We start from the raw sequence: 17,521 nt of genomic DNA, 5'->3' as shown, positions 1-17,521 counted from the left end.
TTGAAGCTGTAATACAAAGCTGTACGGCCACAATGGTATACCAAAAATTCTCACCGGCGTGTATTTCATAGCGGATTTACTTTCGCCTATATTGAATTTTTATATGAATTGCCAGATGACGGTTTCCCAAGAACTGCTTGTTGAGCCGACATAGTTTAAAAGGGGGGCATCACCCCGCTTTTCACTGACGGAATGCTCCATAACTTTAGCCTCCAAATGGCGGAGCATTGTTGGAAATCTATGAGGCATTCATGGTGCAGCTTCACTCTGTTTAATGAAGTGTGACATATTCAAGAATCTCTAGAAAGCCGCAATTGGTATTCAAACGGCACCTGTCAAATTAACAAACAAACTTGCATGACTTGAATCAGAAAAGAGTGGAGTTTCTAACAAATATGTCTAGGATACACAGGTAGATAACAGGACACTGACCGTTTCACCTATATATGCAAAGAATGGGAATCCCCTGCAGCGAAAGGTATAAGGACTATGTGAAGACGTTTGTACGGAAACAGTCACCCATTTCCTCTGCCAGTGCTATTCCTTGCAAAATTTAGGTCATAAACTTTAGGCTGTTTTGTGTTATCCGATCTAAGGACAGTAACAAAATGCTTCATAAAGGACTTAAGCGAGTATATTGATCTTACGAAATGAATTGAGTGAAACGCGTACATACATAAAAAAAATTCAGGCCTTCCCCATAAAGGAAGCATGACAGAATTGGCTGATTATGATATAACTTATCGCAATGGAACATTCAGTATATTTCCTGGAAAAAAAAAAACCAAAACGAAACTGGACATTCCTCACTAAAATATTTCAATGTCAACAGCCTTGTTTGATAAAGTGAAAATGGGAAAAGAAGTTTCTAGGTAAATCTTGAAGTGGTTCTTTATAAGATCATTTTTTAAAAATTTTGGAGAAAGCTTTCTAATCTTCAAACTTCGTTTAGCTGTAGCATTCATCCAATTCTATAGCATAGAATTGGCTTCTACTCCTGCGTAATTCGATATCATGTGGTCAGTAATACTAGTAACAAACTACAGGTGAGATTAACACCGATTTACTCTCAACATTTCTTTCAGGGTATTTTCGTCGCGACTTTGTTGCTTACACCTTAGTTAATTTCATTCCACTCAATTACAATTTGAAAAGGAATCAATCAATTTTATTGGCAGTTTAGTAAATCATTTTTTGTTTTATTTTATACTATTATGCTACGATTACCTTTAAGTATTTAATGCTATTATTTTAACTTTCTTATTTACTTAATGGGCTCCTAATCCCTCAACCGATTTTGGTCGTGTGCTGGTCGTTCCTACATTTCCCCCATCTGGCGCCAATTTAAGACAACAAGGTAACTCAAATTGTTTTACACTTGGTAATTAAATTGGAGTGGCGTTGTCAGTGTTATTGTTGCACGCTAATATTTTAAATTGTATTTCACCCATCTTTTAAGTTGTAATCAAGATTGATCTTCTTGTGTATTAGGTATTGTACCAAAGGAACTTCTAACTTTAAGCTCAATTGATTTATTAATACAAGCAATATACATAATTGCAACAAAAAAAAATAAAAGGTTTTACTTTTTGTTTCTCCAAAAAAATCCTCTTTAAGAGAATATCGAATAGTGCTTTATTTCTGATGCCTAAAAAATTTAATTCTTTCTTTAACAAGTAAGGAAGGCTAAGTTCGGGTGTAACCGAACATTACATACTCAGTTGAGAATTTTGGAGACAAAATAAGGGAAAATCACCATGTAGGAAAATGAACCTAGGGTAACCCTGGAATGTGTTTTATGACATGGGTATCAAATGGAAGGTATTAGAGAGTATTTTAAAAGGGAGTGGGTCATAGTTCTATAGGTGGTCGCCATTTCGGGATATCGCCATAATGGTGGACCAGGGGCGACTCGAGAATGTGTTTGTACGATATGGGTATCAAACTAAAGGTATTAATGAGGGTTTAAAAGGGAGTGGCCCTTAGTTGTATATGTGAAGGGTTTTCGAGATATCGACCAAAATGTGCAACAGGGTGACCCAGAACATCATCTGTCGGGTACCGCTAATTTATTTATATATATGTAATACCACGGACAATATTCCTGCCAAGATTCCAAGGGCTTTTGATTTCGCCCTGCATAACTTTTTCATTTTATTCTACATAATATGGTAGGTGTCGCACCCATTTTACAAAGTTTTTTTCTCAAGTTAAATTTTGCGCCAATAAACCAATCCAATTTCCACGTTTCATGCCTTTTTTCGTATTTGGTATAGAATTATGGCATTTTTTTCATTTTTCGTAATTTTGGATATCGGAAAAGTGGGCGTGGTCATAGTCGGATTTCGGCCATTTTTTATACCAATATAAAGTGTGTTCAGATAAGCACGTGGACTGATTTTAGTAAAGATATATCGATTTTTGCTCAATTTATCGTGTTAGCGGCCGAGCGGAAGGACAGACGGTCAACTGTGTATACAAATTGGGCGTGGCTTCAACCGATTTCGCCCTTTTTCACAGAAAATAATTATCGTCCTAGAATCTAAGCCCCTACCAAATTTCACAAGGATTGGTACATTTTTGTTCGACTTATGGCATTAAAAGTATCCTAGACAAATTAAATGAAAAAGGGCGGAGCCACGCCCATTTTGAAAGTTTATTTTATTTTTGTATTTTGTTGCACCATATCATTACTGGAGTTGAATGTTGACATAATTTACTTATATACTGTAAAGATATTAAACTTTTTGTTAAAATTCGACTTAAAAATTTTTATTTTAAAAGTGGGCGTGGTTGTTCTCCAATTTTGCTAATTTTTATTAAGCATATATATAGTACTAGGAGTAACGTTCCTGCAAAATTTCATCATGATATCTTTAACGACTGCCAAATTACAGCTTGCAAAACTTTGAAATTGCCTTCTTTTAAAAGTGGGTGGAGCCTCGCCCATTGTCCAAAATTTTACTAGTTTTCTATTCTGCGTAATAAGCTCAACTCACCTACCAAGTTTCATCGCTTTATCTGTCTTTGGTAATGAATTATCGCACTTTTTCTGTTTTTCGAAATTTTCGATATCGAAAAAGTGGGCGTGGTTATAGTCCGATATTGTTCATTTTAAATAGTGATCTGAGATGAGTGCCCAGGAACCTATATACCAAATTTCGTCAAGATACCTCAAAACTTACTCAAGTTATCGTGTTAACGGACAGACGGACGGACGGACGGACATGGCTCAATCAAATTTTTTTTCGATACTGATGATTTTGATATATGGAAGTCTATATCTATCTCGATTCTTTTATACCTGTATAACCAACCGTTATCCAATCAAAGTTGATATACTCTGTGAGCTCTGCTCAACTGAGCATAAAAAATTTGCTCAGTAAAATGCAGTGTAGAAGTGAACATCTGAGTAATTTTTAGAAGTGTTGCGCCTGGGCTTATCTATTTTCAACAACACTAGAACAATACCAATAGACTAAGAGTAACAGTAACTAATGTAGAGTACGAGTGCGATCAACAACTATTCCCTTCTCGTATGCTCCAAATTTCAAGATATGGTAAAGGTTCTTGCATACTCTACGAAGACAAAGCACGCTGATCGCTGGATACTTTCGTGTTTTTGGAATCTTTTTCCTCTCTACAGATGTTTTTAAACACAGAGTTTCATACTCGTCACTACATGGAATTAGTCTAAAAAGTTTAACTAAAAACTAACTGTCACTTCTACAACAACAACAACAACAACAAAAACTAACTGTGTAGTCGACAGGTATCAGGGAGTTCAAGAATGTAACTTCAAACCCCCGAAAAATTAAACAAGAGGTATTTCAGGGTGGTATCTTATCCCCACTTCTATTTTACTTCTACACATCTAAGCTCTCTTCGCCACCAGCACTAGTTACAGTTACTATTATGCCCTACACCCCCGATAATGACAACAGGTCCCGGCACATGCATTGATGTGCAATGGTAAGAATTCTACGGAAATTACCCGTGTCTTTAGAGTTTTTACACTCCGCGAAATTTGACACTGTCAGCGAACACATTTTGGCGAGTATTCAGCCAAAATTATACCTTAAGTCCAGATCCGTAACCGAATCCTCAATACTCTTGTCGACAGATCTTGGAGCAAAGATAAATCAAGCGCTCATTACGACCTATAACGCAATTGCTCGTTCGCTTGTATGCTATACGTCCCAAATATAGTCGCAGAGCCTAAAGGCAACACACTGGAGGAAACTGCAGGCAAGTCAAAAGACCGCTCTCAGAGCTGCTACGGAATGTCTTCTTTTAGCCCCAGAGCGAGAAAACCATCAAAAAGGAGAGAAATGAAATGCTGAAGAAGCAGTTTCTTCTGAACACCCAGAAACTGAATAGAATACCCAATAATTGTTTAAAAAGCTTCGCCTCCAAAGAATTAAGAAGTAATTTTTAACATCTTTGAAGGAATCGTACAAATACGATCCTGACCTTATTCCCACATGTTTTCTTAAAAAATGCGCTGAACATATTTATCAGCCCCTAACTGACTTACTCAATATGTCCCCAAATCATAGTGTTTTTCCTACTGCGTGGAAGAAATCTTTTCTTATACCCCTTCATAAAAACGGCAGTAGGTCATCTGCAGAAAATTATTGAGGAATTTTAAAATTGTCTGCCATCCCAAAGGTATTTGAAGCCATTGTTACTAATCAGCTAACATTTTCCATTTCTACGTTGATTAAAAATTCACAGCACGGGTTCTGTAAAGCCAAATCTACCATTACCAACTTACTTGAATTCACAAATCATGTTTCTAATGGATTTAGAGAAAATCTTCATACCGATGTTATATACACTGATTTCAGTAAAGCATTTGATAAAGTTTCCCACTCCTTGCTTATCCAAAAGCTTGATCGACTTGGCTTCCAACCTGGGCTCACCCAGTGGATCTCTTCATATCTCTGCGGTAGAACGCAAAAAGTAATTTTTAAAAATACTCTTTCAAATGTTATTAATATTCCCTCTGGCGTACCACAGGGCAGCCATTTCAGTCCAATTCTGTTCTTGTTATTTATTAAAGATATCTGTACCACAATAAAATATTCCAAAATTTTAATGTATGCTGATGATGTAAAATTATTTAGGTCCTATATGTCTATTGATGAACGCCCCTTTCTTCAAGCAGCGTCTTACGTAACTAATAATTTTTGTCTTGCATCACTAAATTATTTTGTTGACTTAGGAGTCACCATGGATGCTAAACTTAGTTTCAACCCTCATATTATGACTACTGTCAATAAGGCTAGAGGTGTTCTATCATTGGTGAAACGATGGTCTAAAGAATTTAGTGACCCTTATTATATTATTGTCCAGATTCAATTCACGCGGATTGTTTCGCTATTCAGTATGTCGAATGTGTTAATTGTCGCTGAATAAGCGGGAAAAACATAGCAGGGGATTATTGTCTATTTAGGCATTCAAAATAACATATTTTGTAAACTTTAATTCAAGCGCTTAATACTAAGCTTTGTAGTATTAGCATTATATTTTATTTAAAATCTTGGTCCACTATGTAATAAAATACTATTTTCTTAGCATATTACCGAAATTTTTGTTTAATGTTAGCAAACAATGCCTGCATTCATCTAGCTTCAATGCTCGTTAATCAACAACTAAATCACTAACACTACTATCATAATACGCTTACTAAGTTTTTTTTTTTGAGAAGCCCTGCATTAAAGCAATTGCGAGATGAATGAAACGAAGGACTGTGACTTCGTAGGTAGTTAAAAAAAAAATCAACATTTCCTTTACACTTAAGTTATCGCTAATCTAAAAAGTGCCAAGTTCTGTATAATTGCGTGTATGGTTGCAATATTATATATAAATTTCTTATCATAAATTAATTTTCAATATCTTTGCACTAGGTTAATTGCTGCCTATAAAATCGACCAAGTGGCTATAAAAATAAATTCAGTTGCACCTTTTTTCTACAACCTACAAAGTTGATTGACTGCGCTTGTAGGTGGGAAATGTTTATGCCACCACTTTCATTAATTACAATAATTGATGTCGTGACTTTTTCAATTTGCTTATAAATATTGCGTTTACATATTCGTATGCGTTTTATATATTTTTTATTTCATTTCATATCTCACACAACAAATGAGAAACAGTTTTCATTTCATAAAATGTGTCTAAACACTTACGTACAAAGTAGTGAGTATGTATGTATATATGTTTATATGGTACTAGGTTTTATGTTGTAACTTACCTTGTAAATCGACACGAAATTTGTTGGTTACTTTATGTGGCAAAGCTGCTGATTCGACACGACATTCAATATCGTGCGCCAAATCATCACGTGACAATTCGATTGTCAATTCTAATGAAGCGGTGAATAGGCCATCTGTTTCAAGATATGAAGCGGAATCTATTAATGGAATTGAAAAAAAAGAAAAATATATTATTGATAACTTTAGTAGTTGTGCAAGTTTCTGAGTGATTATATATATGTACGATAAGATGCATGAAAATTGATATTGAGGCCAAGATGTCGAAACCTTAATTTCAGATATTCATATACGAAACCTTTTAAATTTTCTATGGAATGTAAATTACACTCTATAACTTTTTCTACTGCCCTACAGATTAAGGACTTTGAGTGATGATATCTCTGACTAAGCAACCCAAGAAAATGTTCCCTATATTACCAATTACCTCACTTCTAACTGCTGATCTGATCTCACCTCTGCTGTTAAATCTTATTGGAGGGCGATGAACAAAAATATATTTCTAAAACGAACTTTTATTAAACGGCATTAGTTTCCGATTTGCTCCCACAAACGAGAATTCCGAGACACCAGAAATTTAATGTATGGATTTTCGCGAGATTCTCAAATAGTTCACGAAAAAGTTAGCGAGTGCATTCAGAGAGCAACCACCTAACGATTTGAAGACCAATACTTATATGGTTACGTTCTAAAATATCGTCGGTCGCATGGAAGATTAAATGGATAAAAGGGTTCATGTGCGCCTGAAAAACTAGTACAGTTGAGTAGTAGTTGACTTTCAAAAAAATTCCTAATCCCGTATCAACCGTTCTAATTATATTCGTTTGACTTTTAACCTAACTAACTTTCCATTGCTTAGTTATTACCAGCACATAAAAAATGTTTGTTTTCACTTTCTTAAAGATTTTTATGCGCATTTTGAACTGACGTCCAAGAGATAATTCTATTAGAAAAACAACAAAGGAGTATTATGAATTGAGACGATAGAACCTACATATAGTTAAAAAAATTAAATTGAGCGAAACACTTCGGTCAAACACGAAATGTCATCAACGAGTATTTAAAATATAAAAGGGTGCATAATAATAACAAAAAAGTAAAAGGAAAAGCGGATTATATTTTAAAAAGAGTGAGGAGCTAAAGAGAAAAGAACAAAGCAAATAACTTAAAAATAAATTCAAGCAAGTCATGATACATACGCACACCATCTCGGACGCAATAAATTAAGTAAATATCTTAAAATTAAAGGGAAAAGGTATTAATCTTAAAATAATGGGGGCAAGAAAAAAAAATTCCGGAAATTATTAGCGAAATCAAAAACTCAAACAAATGAGGTAAAAGCAAAAAAAAAAAAAAAAACAGATGTCAAGAAAATCACGTTGTTTGGTAGGAATATGCTTCGAAAGATATGCTTAGCATTATTTTCATGGTATGGAAATCCATTGAAGTAATGGCACAATGCTTGTGGCGCATTAATTTTTGCTCTAAGCATGCAAACTTATGGAATTTATAAACGTATTTGTAAAAAACAATATAACGCGCATATATTAGGGGTACTCAGGGTGGGTTCAGCAAAGTAAGCGCAAAAGGTCTTAGTGATAATGCGACCGAATTTAATAGAAATACGAATATGACTACTAATTTTTATATGTTTTCTAAATGATTAGCGAAGATCTTTCATGACTGGGCTAGATATCGTTTTGGTATTAAAGAGATAGAGTTAATCACCTCGGAAAAAACTGTTTTTGATTGACAAATATGACACAGTATATTACCAGGCAATAAGCTAAAATCTAACACCCAATGTCGTTTCTTCTGATATACGTAGTTAATACATGTCATGTTAATAAAAGGTTGCCACCTATTTGAAATTTGTTCATTAAATCAGGTATAAAAATATGGCTATGAAGCAATAGATATAAATAAAATGTTTCTTTTTTGATTTTCGATATTGTAAGATAGAGTTTTTATGATTTTGTCGTAGAATGTAGTCGAAAAAATCGAAAATTCGAGAAAGTTTTATGAAAATTTCGAGGGTTTTGTTTTGAGTTCGCTGAACTATTTGTGCAGTATTTTAGCCCCATTTTATATTTTAGTCGAATAAAGTATAAGTTCTCAAAACTCGCATGGAATCTTGACATGTTTTTTATATATGTTGCGTAGAAAAAAATCCAAAACACCTTTCTTAAAAGAAATTGTCAAAAATCCATGCAAATTTTGATTAGTCTATAACTTGTACTTTACCTAAATATAGCGGGCACTTTGTCGTTGGGGCTGAGCGGTTAACGGCATCCATCTACGCCGTTCCGCTTCATAGGAGGGCGGCGGGATGTCGGTGAGCAAGAACTGTCAACCTCCTAATCCAGGTTGTTATGCAGATCGATCCTTTTGGATGATTTGCAGCCAGAGGATATTTGAACGGAGCCTTCTTGTAACTGGGCTGTCTCAGGTAATAATGATGGCCTTACTACAGGAATAGTGTACAGTCAATGCCCTCGGTAAAGGAGCGGCTACCAGCCCGGACAAAGAATAAGCGTTAGAACGGGTACAGGATGATAGGGAGGTTAAGAGAAACATCTCACAATACCGAGCACCATTAAGAATTATGCAGCGCTTGGAACCTGTGACTGGCCCAATTTACGACGCGAGCGCATGGCATGGGGCCGATAGACAGTGGAAGAATATCGAAGACTGAAAAAAACTATGCCACGAGCAATCTTCAATTTCACAACCATGTCCAAGAAGAAGAAGCCCCGAGAGGCAAGAGGCAGTAATCGGCTGAACCTGACAAGCCTGTGCTGAATTTAACAAGACTCTTTGAAGCGTACAGAAATTGCGATTGTGCTATAACTTTCCACTTCAAACAATTTTAGTTTTACTGCATATTTTACTACCATCAAATTAAGATTGTTGTTTATTGTATGGAATAAAAATTCAAGTTAGTTCACATGCTTTTGAATCAAAAATTTGGCCTGCTTACTTGACCTAAACATTTTTGCGAGGTCACATAGATCTCACTGTCGATTTTCTCATAAAAAAACTGGGAAAAAATGACTTCAGTGCCACGAAAAATTACTTGCTGCAGAAATATTTAAAATTGAAGAAATATTGTTCAATAAACCCATCCATTGATCCACCCCTGCACACAGTGAAAGGTGATTTCTAAGGTCAGATGTCTAAGACGCCTTCACGCAACCTTACCTTGACATTTTAGCACTTCATTTTTTTAGGAATTTATTTTAATTTTATTCTTTGCTTACGCTCCTTAAAACAAACCAATTAATTTAGCGTGGCGCAGTCATCGTTAAAAATAGGATAAGCGTGAAACAAATAAGAAGAAAAAAAGTATATAGCAAAACGTACATAAATCTTTTGTGCTGCTTTGTGCTTGCATTCATTCTGGAAAGAAAATGTTTAATGCAATTGCTTTTTTTATGCGTGGCAATAAAATCATTTTTTTTTATTAGCAACGCTTCCAGCGATTTCAACAATTTCCCTTGCTGATGCCTTTTATGTTGTTGTTTTTTGTAAATGTAGGTGAGCGGTAATGCTTGTGTTGAGCATTTGATGCCCTTTAACGATGCGTACTCATATACGTTTTTATTTTGAGTTTAATATTCTTTTGTTTTCTTCATAGCGCTCCTGGCTCAACTTTAAAAGCGGGCTTACCCTGATCCTTTCACACCAAGAGCGTTTTTGGTGTTTTCTTCTATTTTTTATTATATAGACACGATGAATATGTACCACTGCTCTTCTTATGATAAGATGCTGCTTGTAGCAATGCTTGAGTTTCTTTTACGAACAACGCTAAGTTTTTGCCAATAAATTTCACAGCAGACACGCATTCGTCTTGCTTCAATGATATCGTTGCGCTGCACAGTGCGCGTACTCAAACTTGAATGTGAAAAAGTGGGAAGTACACGGATTCTTCAAGTGTTAAGTTTGCCACCTAAACTGTACAGATATTTTTGGTTGGGTACACGTAAGGTCGTAAATTTTTGTCGTTTGTAATGTTTCAGCAGGACTTTTGACTGAGATTAGCCTTAAGTGGCAGCTCAAGTGGCTGACGTTCACCATTATACTTTTAGAAGTAGAAAAGTAATGGAAAATTGGAAAACTGATTTCGACTGTGCTCAATAATTTGTTTTTCCCAGTTACGATTGAAAATTCTCTTTCTAAATGTATCAGCAATGAGGTTACTACGATTCAAACAGTAAAAAAAGTAGAAAATCAGAAAAAAAGTTAAGTATACGAAGTTTTCTGTACGCAATGTTTTGCGGTGATTTGGGAGAACCTATATGATAACATTTACTTAGGAGCCGAGGCTCAAGAGTTATAGCAATAAGTTCTGGGAATCAAGGGCGTATCAAAACACTTTGCGGCCACATCATGAGGCAGGTAGGCTTAAAGCGTGTGCACTTTTTAAAAAACAAAGCTAACCTTTCATCTGTATAACTTAAGTAACAATAACTTGGGAAAGATTTACCTGGAAGATAGCGGCAGGAAAGAGTGGATGATTTTTTTGTATTTATTTTTCTCATCAAAATGCAAAGGCGCCTTATTCCAAACCCTGACGAAACGCAGAGAATAAACATCACTCCACACACTCTGGGTATGCCAACGCAAGAGATGCAAGGAACGGCTTAAACTCGTTTATGTGTTTTTAATAATGACAATGAGTGTCATTTTAGTACTACGGCTGGGGAGAAAGCTTAAAACCTATAAATGATCCATTTTGTTTGGTTGACTTGACGACAGGGTGGATAAATGGTGTTTATTGTACCAATTTTCCGCCATATCTTATTAATGTTGGATGAGAGACAAACCATTTTCGGCTATGTGCCGTCTTCAGTGTCATTTTACGTTATCGAGATCGGTTTGTTGAAGGTTTGGAATGTTTTTTGGTGCATTCCTTTTCAGATTGCTTCTACTTGCTATGATGCTTTGATGACTTGGATCTCCTTAAAATATTCGCAAAATGAAAAATTAGACTGAAGATGGCACACTGGCTAATATTATCTAAACATTTTGATGCAAAACTTTACTATAGCGTGGAATCAATAATCCTGCCACTGAGATGCAACAATGGAATGGTAGAAGGTTTTGTATTGGAATATTCATATTCATATTCATATTTATTGAATCAATGGCAGAAACCTTACTGACTAGATTTACAAGTTTGAAAATTAACTTAAAACTAAATAACTAAAATTAATTCAAGGATGAGATAAATTTTCTCGATAGTAAGATTCAATCCGTAACTTAAATAAAGGCTTGGGCATTGCAAAGTCAAGATTTAGCATTCTAGAAATTTTATTAAGCTCTTCGAGACCTCTTGTGAGAGGGGAAAAGCCAAGGTAATTGGTTCTCAGAACTTCACCGTAGAATATATCATGAGAGCGTAGGGATCTACTAGGAACTAGAAAATTTACTGCCCCAATAGAGCTGAGCCATCAATAATACCAGAGATAATATCGTAAATAAACACTAATTGTTGTACTGAACGTCTGACATGCAGTGGCATGATAGTTAGCAGGCTTAAAGCAGGCATCAACAACAACAAACTACCTCATCAATGAGGGCTCCACAAATGGAAAGAATAGAATAGCTTTGAGCTGTAAATTGAAACTGAGCTATTTGCAATTACATTTTTAATAAATTAGATGTTCTTAAAAGTACCGACTCTTCGCTATGCTAAAATATGTATAATCCATTGTGTAACTGATTGTAAACAATTCGACACAGACATTTTTACTTACTTATTTATATAAGAAAATAATAAAATATACTCACGTGTCATCAATCGTTTATTCCCCCGCCACCATCCGACTTGTGGTTGTGGTCTCGTTTTACGTACTTCACATGTTACTTTCAATGTTTGACGCTCCTGCATAGGACCAATGATGGAACCATTTTCAATGTGAGCACCTTTCTCATCCAAAATCACAACCTCACTTGGTGGCACTGCTCAGTCAACAACAACAACCATAAAGGGTGTAGGTATGCAAATTATGCCAATCGTCGCCACAAAGTACAGATTATGTGGGTGTGTGTGCACATGAGTAGTAGGCGGAGGTAACAGTGGGCGTGTTAGTGTAAGTTGAAGTGTTGCAAATTGTGTTGTTTTGTTAAATGCAAAGAGTTAATTGACACAAGACAATTGTATTTCGTAGGTTTATATGTTTTTTGTTATTGTTGGATTGAAGTGTTCATATGTTGTGTTGTTTACAGTGTGCGTTAAGTGTTTTCATACGTGTGGTTTTTTGCGAAAATCGTTGTTGTTGTAGTTGATTTTTTGTTGATGTTGTTTAGATACGATTCAAAGGATATATCGTGAATTTTTGTAGCAAAAACAAAAATTAATAATTAAATTTATTGAAATTTTTGTTGAGTTTGGTCAATTTAAAATTACGCAAAGTAAATTTTAAGCAATATTTTACATAACTAAATTGAAAAAAAAAATAATATTTTATAAATATTAAAAGTTTAAAACACTAAGCAAAATAAAAATTATACACAAAACAAAAAAAAAAAAAAAACATTTTTTTAATCGATTAAACGCTTTCGTTCATATGAATGAAAATTTAAAATTTAAAAAATAATAATAATAAAAAAAAGGATTAAAATTAAATTGTTTTTTCGCAGCTGCGTATGAAACAATATTACTTTAAAACTTTGCCTTTTTTTATTTTTTAACTTTAGTTAATTTTTTTATTAAGGTAAAAAATTCTGTAATTTCTTAAATAAATTTTTTCGACTTTATTTCTATATTCGTTGATTTTTCCGATTTAGGTTTTGAACTTTTTAGCATTAAATTAATTTAAAATTAAATTTAGACTAAATTTTTTAAAAAAACTTAGATCAAATTTTCTAAGAAATTGCAATTGAAGAATAATGAAAAGTTTAAAAGTTTTTGTAAATTTTTTAATACATTTCTGATATTTAAAAAATGTTGAGTTTGGAAAATTTGTTAGTTGAATGTATTTTATTTCTTCTACTTGCTTTCAAGTACCTATAAACTGACAAAACGGAAATGATAATATAGTTTTGTTTTTCAAAAAAAAAAAAAAAAAAAAAAAAAACACAATCTGAAGCAGTTGAAAAAAAAAATGTATCACCACATAAAATTGAGAACTAAAATTTTTAAAATTAAAAAATATATATATTTTAATTCAAAAGCTTATAATTTTATACAAAAATAAATTTCAAAAACTTAAGAATAAAAGAATGTAAAAATATTACTTTTTTACTTTCGTTTTAAATTTATTATTTTTTTAATTTTTATTAAACTTTTTAATTATGTTTTCTTTTACACGTGTTTTGTTTTTAATTTCTTAAATTTCAAACATCAAAAGTTTATGAATGAATATATCAAAATTTTAAAACTTAAAATTTTAAAAATTTTATACACAAAATTAGTTAATAAAATTAAATTTTATAAAATAAAAAACAAAAAATGATAGCATAAAAACCATGTTTTAAACATTTGCAGTTTATAATTTAAAAATGAGAACCTTAAACCTTAAAATTTGTAATTTAAACAAAAAAATTTAAATCTTTTAATTTAAAAAAACTAAAAATCTAAAAGTTCACAATATTCATAAATAAAATTTATCAATAAATTATTTTCTTATACACTAAAAAAAGAATTTAATATAAAAAATAATAATTTAAACATTTTAAGTTTCTGATTCGAAAATAAAAAATTTAAAACTTAAGATGTAATTTTCCAGTTTTGTAGTTTTTAAATAAATATTTAATAAAATATTCTGCTTCATAGCTATACATATAAACACTCAAAAGTGCAATATAAAAAATGAAATATGATATTTCAAAATTAATTAAGAGCCTCTAATCCACTTATAAAACTCAAAAGCAAACTCAAGCGTCAAATAAAATTGCATGTGCTGAAAAAAATTTATTTAATAAAATCAGAACTAGTTTAATAAGTTTTTATTTGAACTATTCAAACCGAAACAGCAGTGTGATAAATAATTTTTTTTAAAAAATGTTTTTGTTTAGTAATTTACCAATATTTTCTACACGTTTTTTGTTTTTTAAAATAAACGTATGATTTGCATTTCGATTTATTTTATGTGAGTGCGGCAGTAAAAAAAATTATACAAAAAATATACAAAAAAAAAAAGAAGATTTATTAAAGCAAGCATGTTTTTTAGAGGTTATGTTGTATGCATACATTTAATTTTTGAACATTCATTGATGCCAATGGTTTGAGTTATTTTAAGTTTGGAGGATGTTAAGAGCGTATGTCGTGTGTTTTTTTAAATGAATTTTTATTAAGGTAGTGTTCACATAGGCAACAAAATATTTATATGTATTTATTTTTAAATTTGTTAAATAAAAAAGTATTGCATTTGCATTTTACATATACAAATCCATGGTGATGATGTTGACGAGCGTTTTTATTCATTTGATTTGGTTGTAGTAGTTGTAACGAGTAGTGGTAGTAGTAGTAGAAGAGAGCGGTGGGAATGGGGTTTATCAAAAATACAATCAATTAAAGAAATCGCACGAGATTTTATTTTTATCAATGTAAATTTTTAGAAGCATTTTTTTGCTATGAATAACCGAATGAATATAATAAAAGGAGTTGCACAAAAAAAAAAAAAAAAAAATTATGCATAAAAAATGGCATTCACGATTTTAATAAAATATTAAAGCGAATACTAAGCAAATTTACACACACAAACATTCAGTACGGTGTTCACACTTTTCGGAGTAATATCAATACTCATTTTTGTATAATTTCAAATGTAGCACCAAAATAGTGCAATGTTTGCACTTTTCGGAGTGACTTTAAAACTAAATTTGGAGCCAACGCTGTTGCTCGTTATATTGAGTAATGAATGACAGATGTGAGCAACAAGCCGCAGTGGTGTGATGGTAGCGTGATCCGCCTTTCACACACCGAACGTTGTGGGTTCAAGTCCAGGCCGAAGCTATCCAAATTTTTTTATTGTTTTTATAATTGGAATTATGTTTTTCGAATAGCTTTTTCCAGCACTTCTTGGATATGAAACCCACACCATTTTGAATTTTTGTAGAATAACGCTATAAATTGCAGTTTAAATACCAACATTTGTGTGTGTGTGTATGGATAGGAAAGAGAGAGCGTAAAAAGAAAGCAAAAAAAGCACACAAAAAATATTGAAAACTGAAAAGCAACTTAAATTGGCAATGAAAAAGCAATGAATTCAAAAATTGTGTGAGCAATGAACGAAATATGGTTTAAAAATTGTATGCAACAAGAAAATTAAAAATGCTGAAAATTTATGAAATATAAAATAAATGGCTGACATTTTTGGTTAGTAAGCGAATAGCAAATTTATTAGTTGAAGTTAAAAAGCACAATCTTTTCTTTTTTTTATTAATTTATTTAGTTAGTTATGAATGAGTGGATTGATTTAATTTTTGGAGTGCGTGCAGGAAAAACCAATTATAAATACTTTTTCTGAACGCAACAGAAACATTCATCGATATAGAATTTCTGCTACAATTAAAATAATTTGGCGTCAAAACGTAACAGCATATGAATTTATTGTGGGGAACCTAGAGAAAAAAGTAAACGGCCAAACTAAAAAAACCTTAACAAAAACTTATGTCTGGAAAGTACAGGATACGAACGCAAAACATGTTCGATTGTTTACTCCTCCAACCCGGCATTTCCTAGATCTCATCAGTTTTTTTCATTCCCATATATTCCTATATGCCCTGGGACCTAACTTGTACGTACAATTACATTCTAGCATACTCTTAGGTGTTGTGCTATGCGAGATTATCGCCTTAATTGCTGTTTGACTGTCATTATAAAAATTTGCCGCAGTCGCAGTGTTTGCTTACTACTATCGCCTGAAAGGCACAACATAGGTCTAGCAGCTAGTAGGATCTGTTTATTTCCGGATCAACATATTCTAACACAGATCCTACTGATGGCATACAGTGCAGCCGTTGGGGTTATTTTCATGGCTCCCGTAATGCTTCTTTGAAGTAGGTCCATTTTTGTGTGGCTGACCCGGACAAACAAATTTTTTAATTTTTTCGACTCGATTTTTTTTTTATTGGGCTTGCCCAATATCGAAGTAAAATATAAGGTAGCACACCAAAGAGAAGGTAGGCTAATTAGTATTGGGAGGGACCTTCTAACATGCGGTTTTTTTATTTGATGCTGGAGAAAATTGTACAAACACCAGAATTTGACCGCCCTGTAACAAATTTCTATAAGGGCATGCAATTACTTGCGTATGCTGGTGACGTTGACATGATCGTCCGTAAGTTCCTCTTACTCCAAACTAGAAAAAGGAGCTGAAAACATGGGCTTAGCAGCAATAAGGCGGTGTAAGTCTGCGCGGTATTGGCTTATTGCGTTAATACCGATGGTGGCGCTACTGTCATATTTCTTATACGATGGCTGAGTTCTAAAGATGTATGAAACAAATGACGGTCTCAGCTTTTCTTTAACACCAATTGATTAAGCAGATATCAGTCATTAAGTTTTTCAAATTTAATCACTTTTTGGTTTAGAAATTGTTTTTATTTATTTAAATTAGTTGGATTGCCATTCTCCTTTTTATTAGAGGGTACTAAAATTTCAGAATACAGCATATATTTATACATTCCCATTATAAGCAAAAATCAAAAAATCATGTCAAGCAAAATGCATGCAAAAGCAAAAAAAAATGTATATTTTTTTATTCGGCACATCGCATGCTAATTAGGTTAGTAGATATATTAGTTTAAAAAAAATTTAAAAATTTAAAATAAAATCAAAAATTGTTGAACGCTCACAACTCTCAATCATAAATATTGCTTTTCAATTCAAACGTGACACGATAAGCCAATTAATCAACACAAATTTTAAAAATTAGAACAAATTTATTTTGCAACATGCAGAAGCAAATAATTAAATTTAAAATGTAAACACATAATTAAGTTATATTTTTAAATATAGTTCTCATAAAATTAAAAATACACTTCTTTACTATGCTTAGAATATATAAATAAAATGAAAATAATTTAGCTTACCTAAGACATTCAGTTCGACACGATAGCCGTTGAAATTATCACACGTTTCGATTGGTATAAGAAATGTCGTATCACATAAGTAGATATCCTCATCAGATATTTTTAAATCTTTAATAACTAATCTATATGGACTTTGCTCCACCCTGACTCTGTAAATTAAAAAAAAAGGAAAGGTAAAAAATGCGTTAGATGAATTTACT

The 17,521-nt window shown here is 32.8% G+C and overlaps 1 protein-coding gene across 26 annotated transcripts in view; it reads right to left on the bottom strand.

Annotated features, from left to right (window-relative positions):
* Window positions 1-17,521, bottom strand: part of nrm (neuromusculin) — an 819,260-nt gene that overhangs the window by 116,620 nt on the left and 685,119 nt on the right. For all 26 annotated transcript variants that reach the window (XR_010953392.1, XR_010953393.1, XM_067786931.1 and 23 more), the window contains 3 exons: window positions 17,322-17,470; window positions 12,072-12,242; window positions 6,260-6,418 (listed from right to left, as the gene is read on the bottom strand). Coding sequence is in view for 24 of the 26 variants with exons in the window: in XM_067786931.1 (XP_067643032.1) it covers window positions 6,260-6,418; window positions 12,072-12,242; window positions 17,322-17,470 (479 nt within the window). In the remaining 2 variants the exon portion in view is untranslated. The remainder of the gene's footprint in view (window positions 1-6,259; window positions 6,419-12,071; window positions 12,243-17,321; window positions 17,471-17,521) is intronic.

The sequence above is a fragment of the Eurosta solidaginis genome, chromosome 5 (genome assembly GCF_040869045.1).
Source record: "Eurosta solidaginis isolate ZX-2024a chromosome 5, ASM4086904v1, whole genome shotgun sequence".
Taxonomy (NCBI): domain Eukaryota; kingdom Metazoa; phylum Arthropoda; class Insecta; order Diptera; family Tephritidae; genus Eurosta; species Eurosta solidaginis.
The sequence above is the reverse complement of the archived record's forward strand: the minus strand, read 5'-3'. Positions and strand labels throughout refer to the sequence as shown.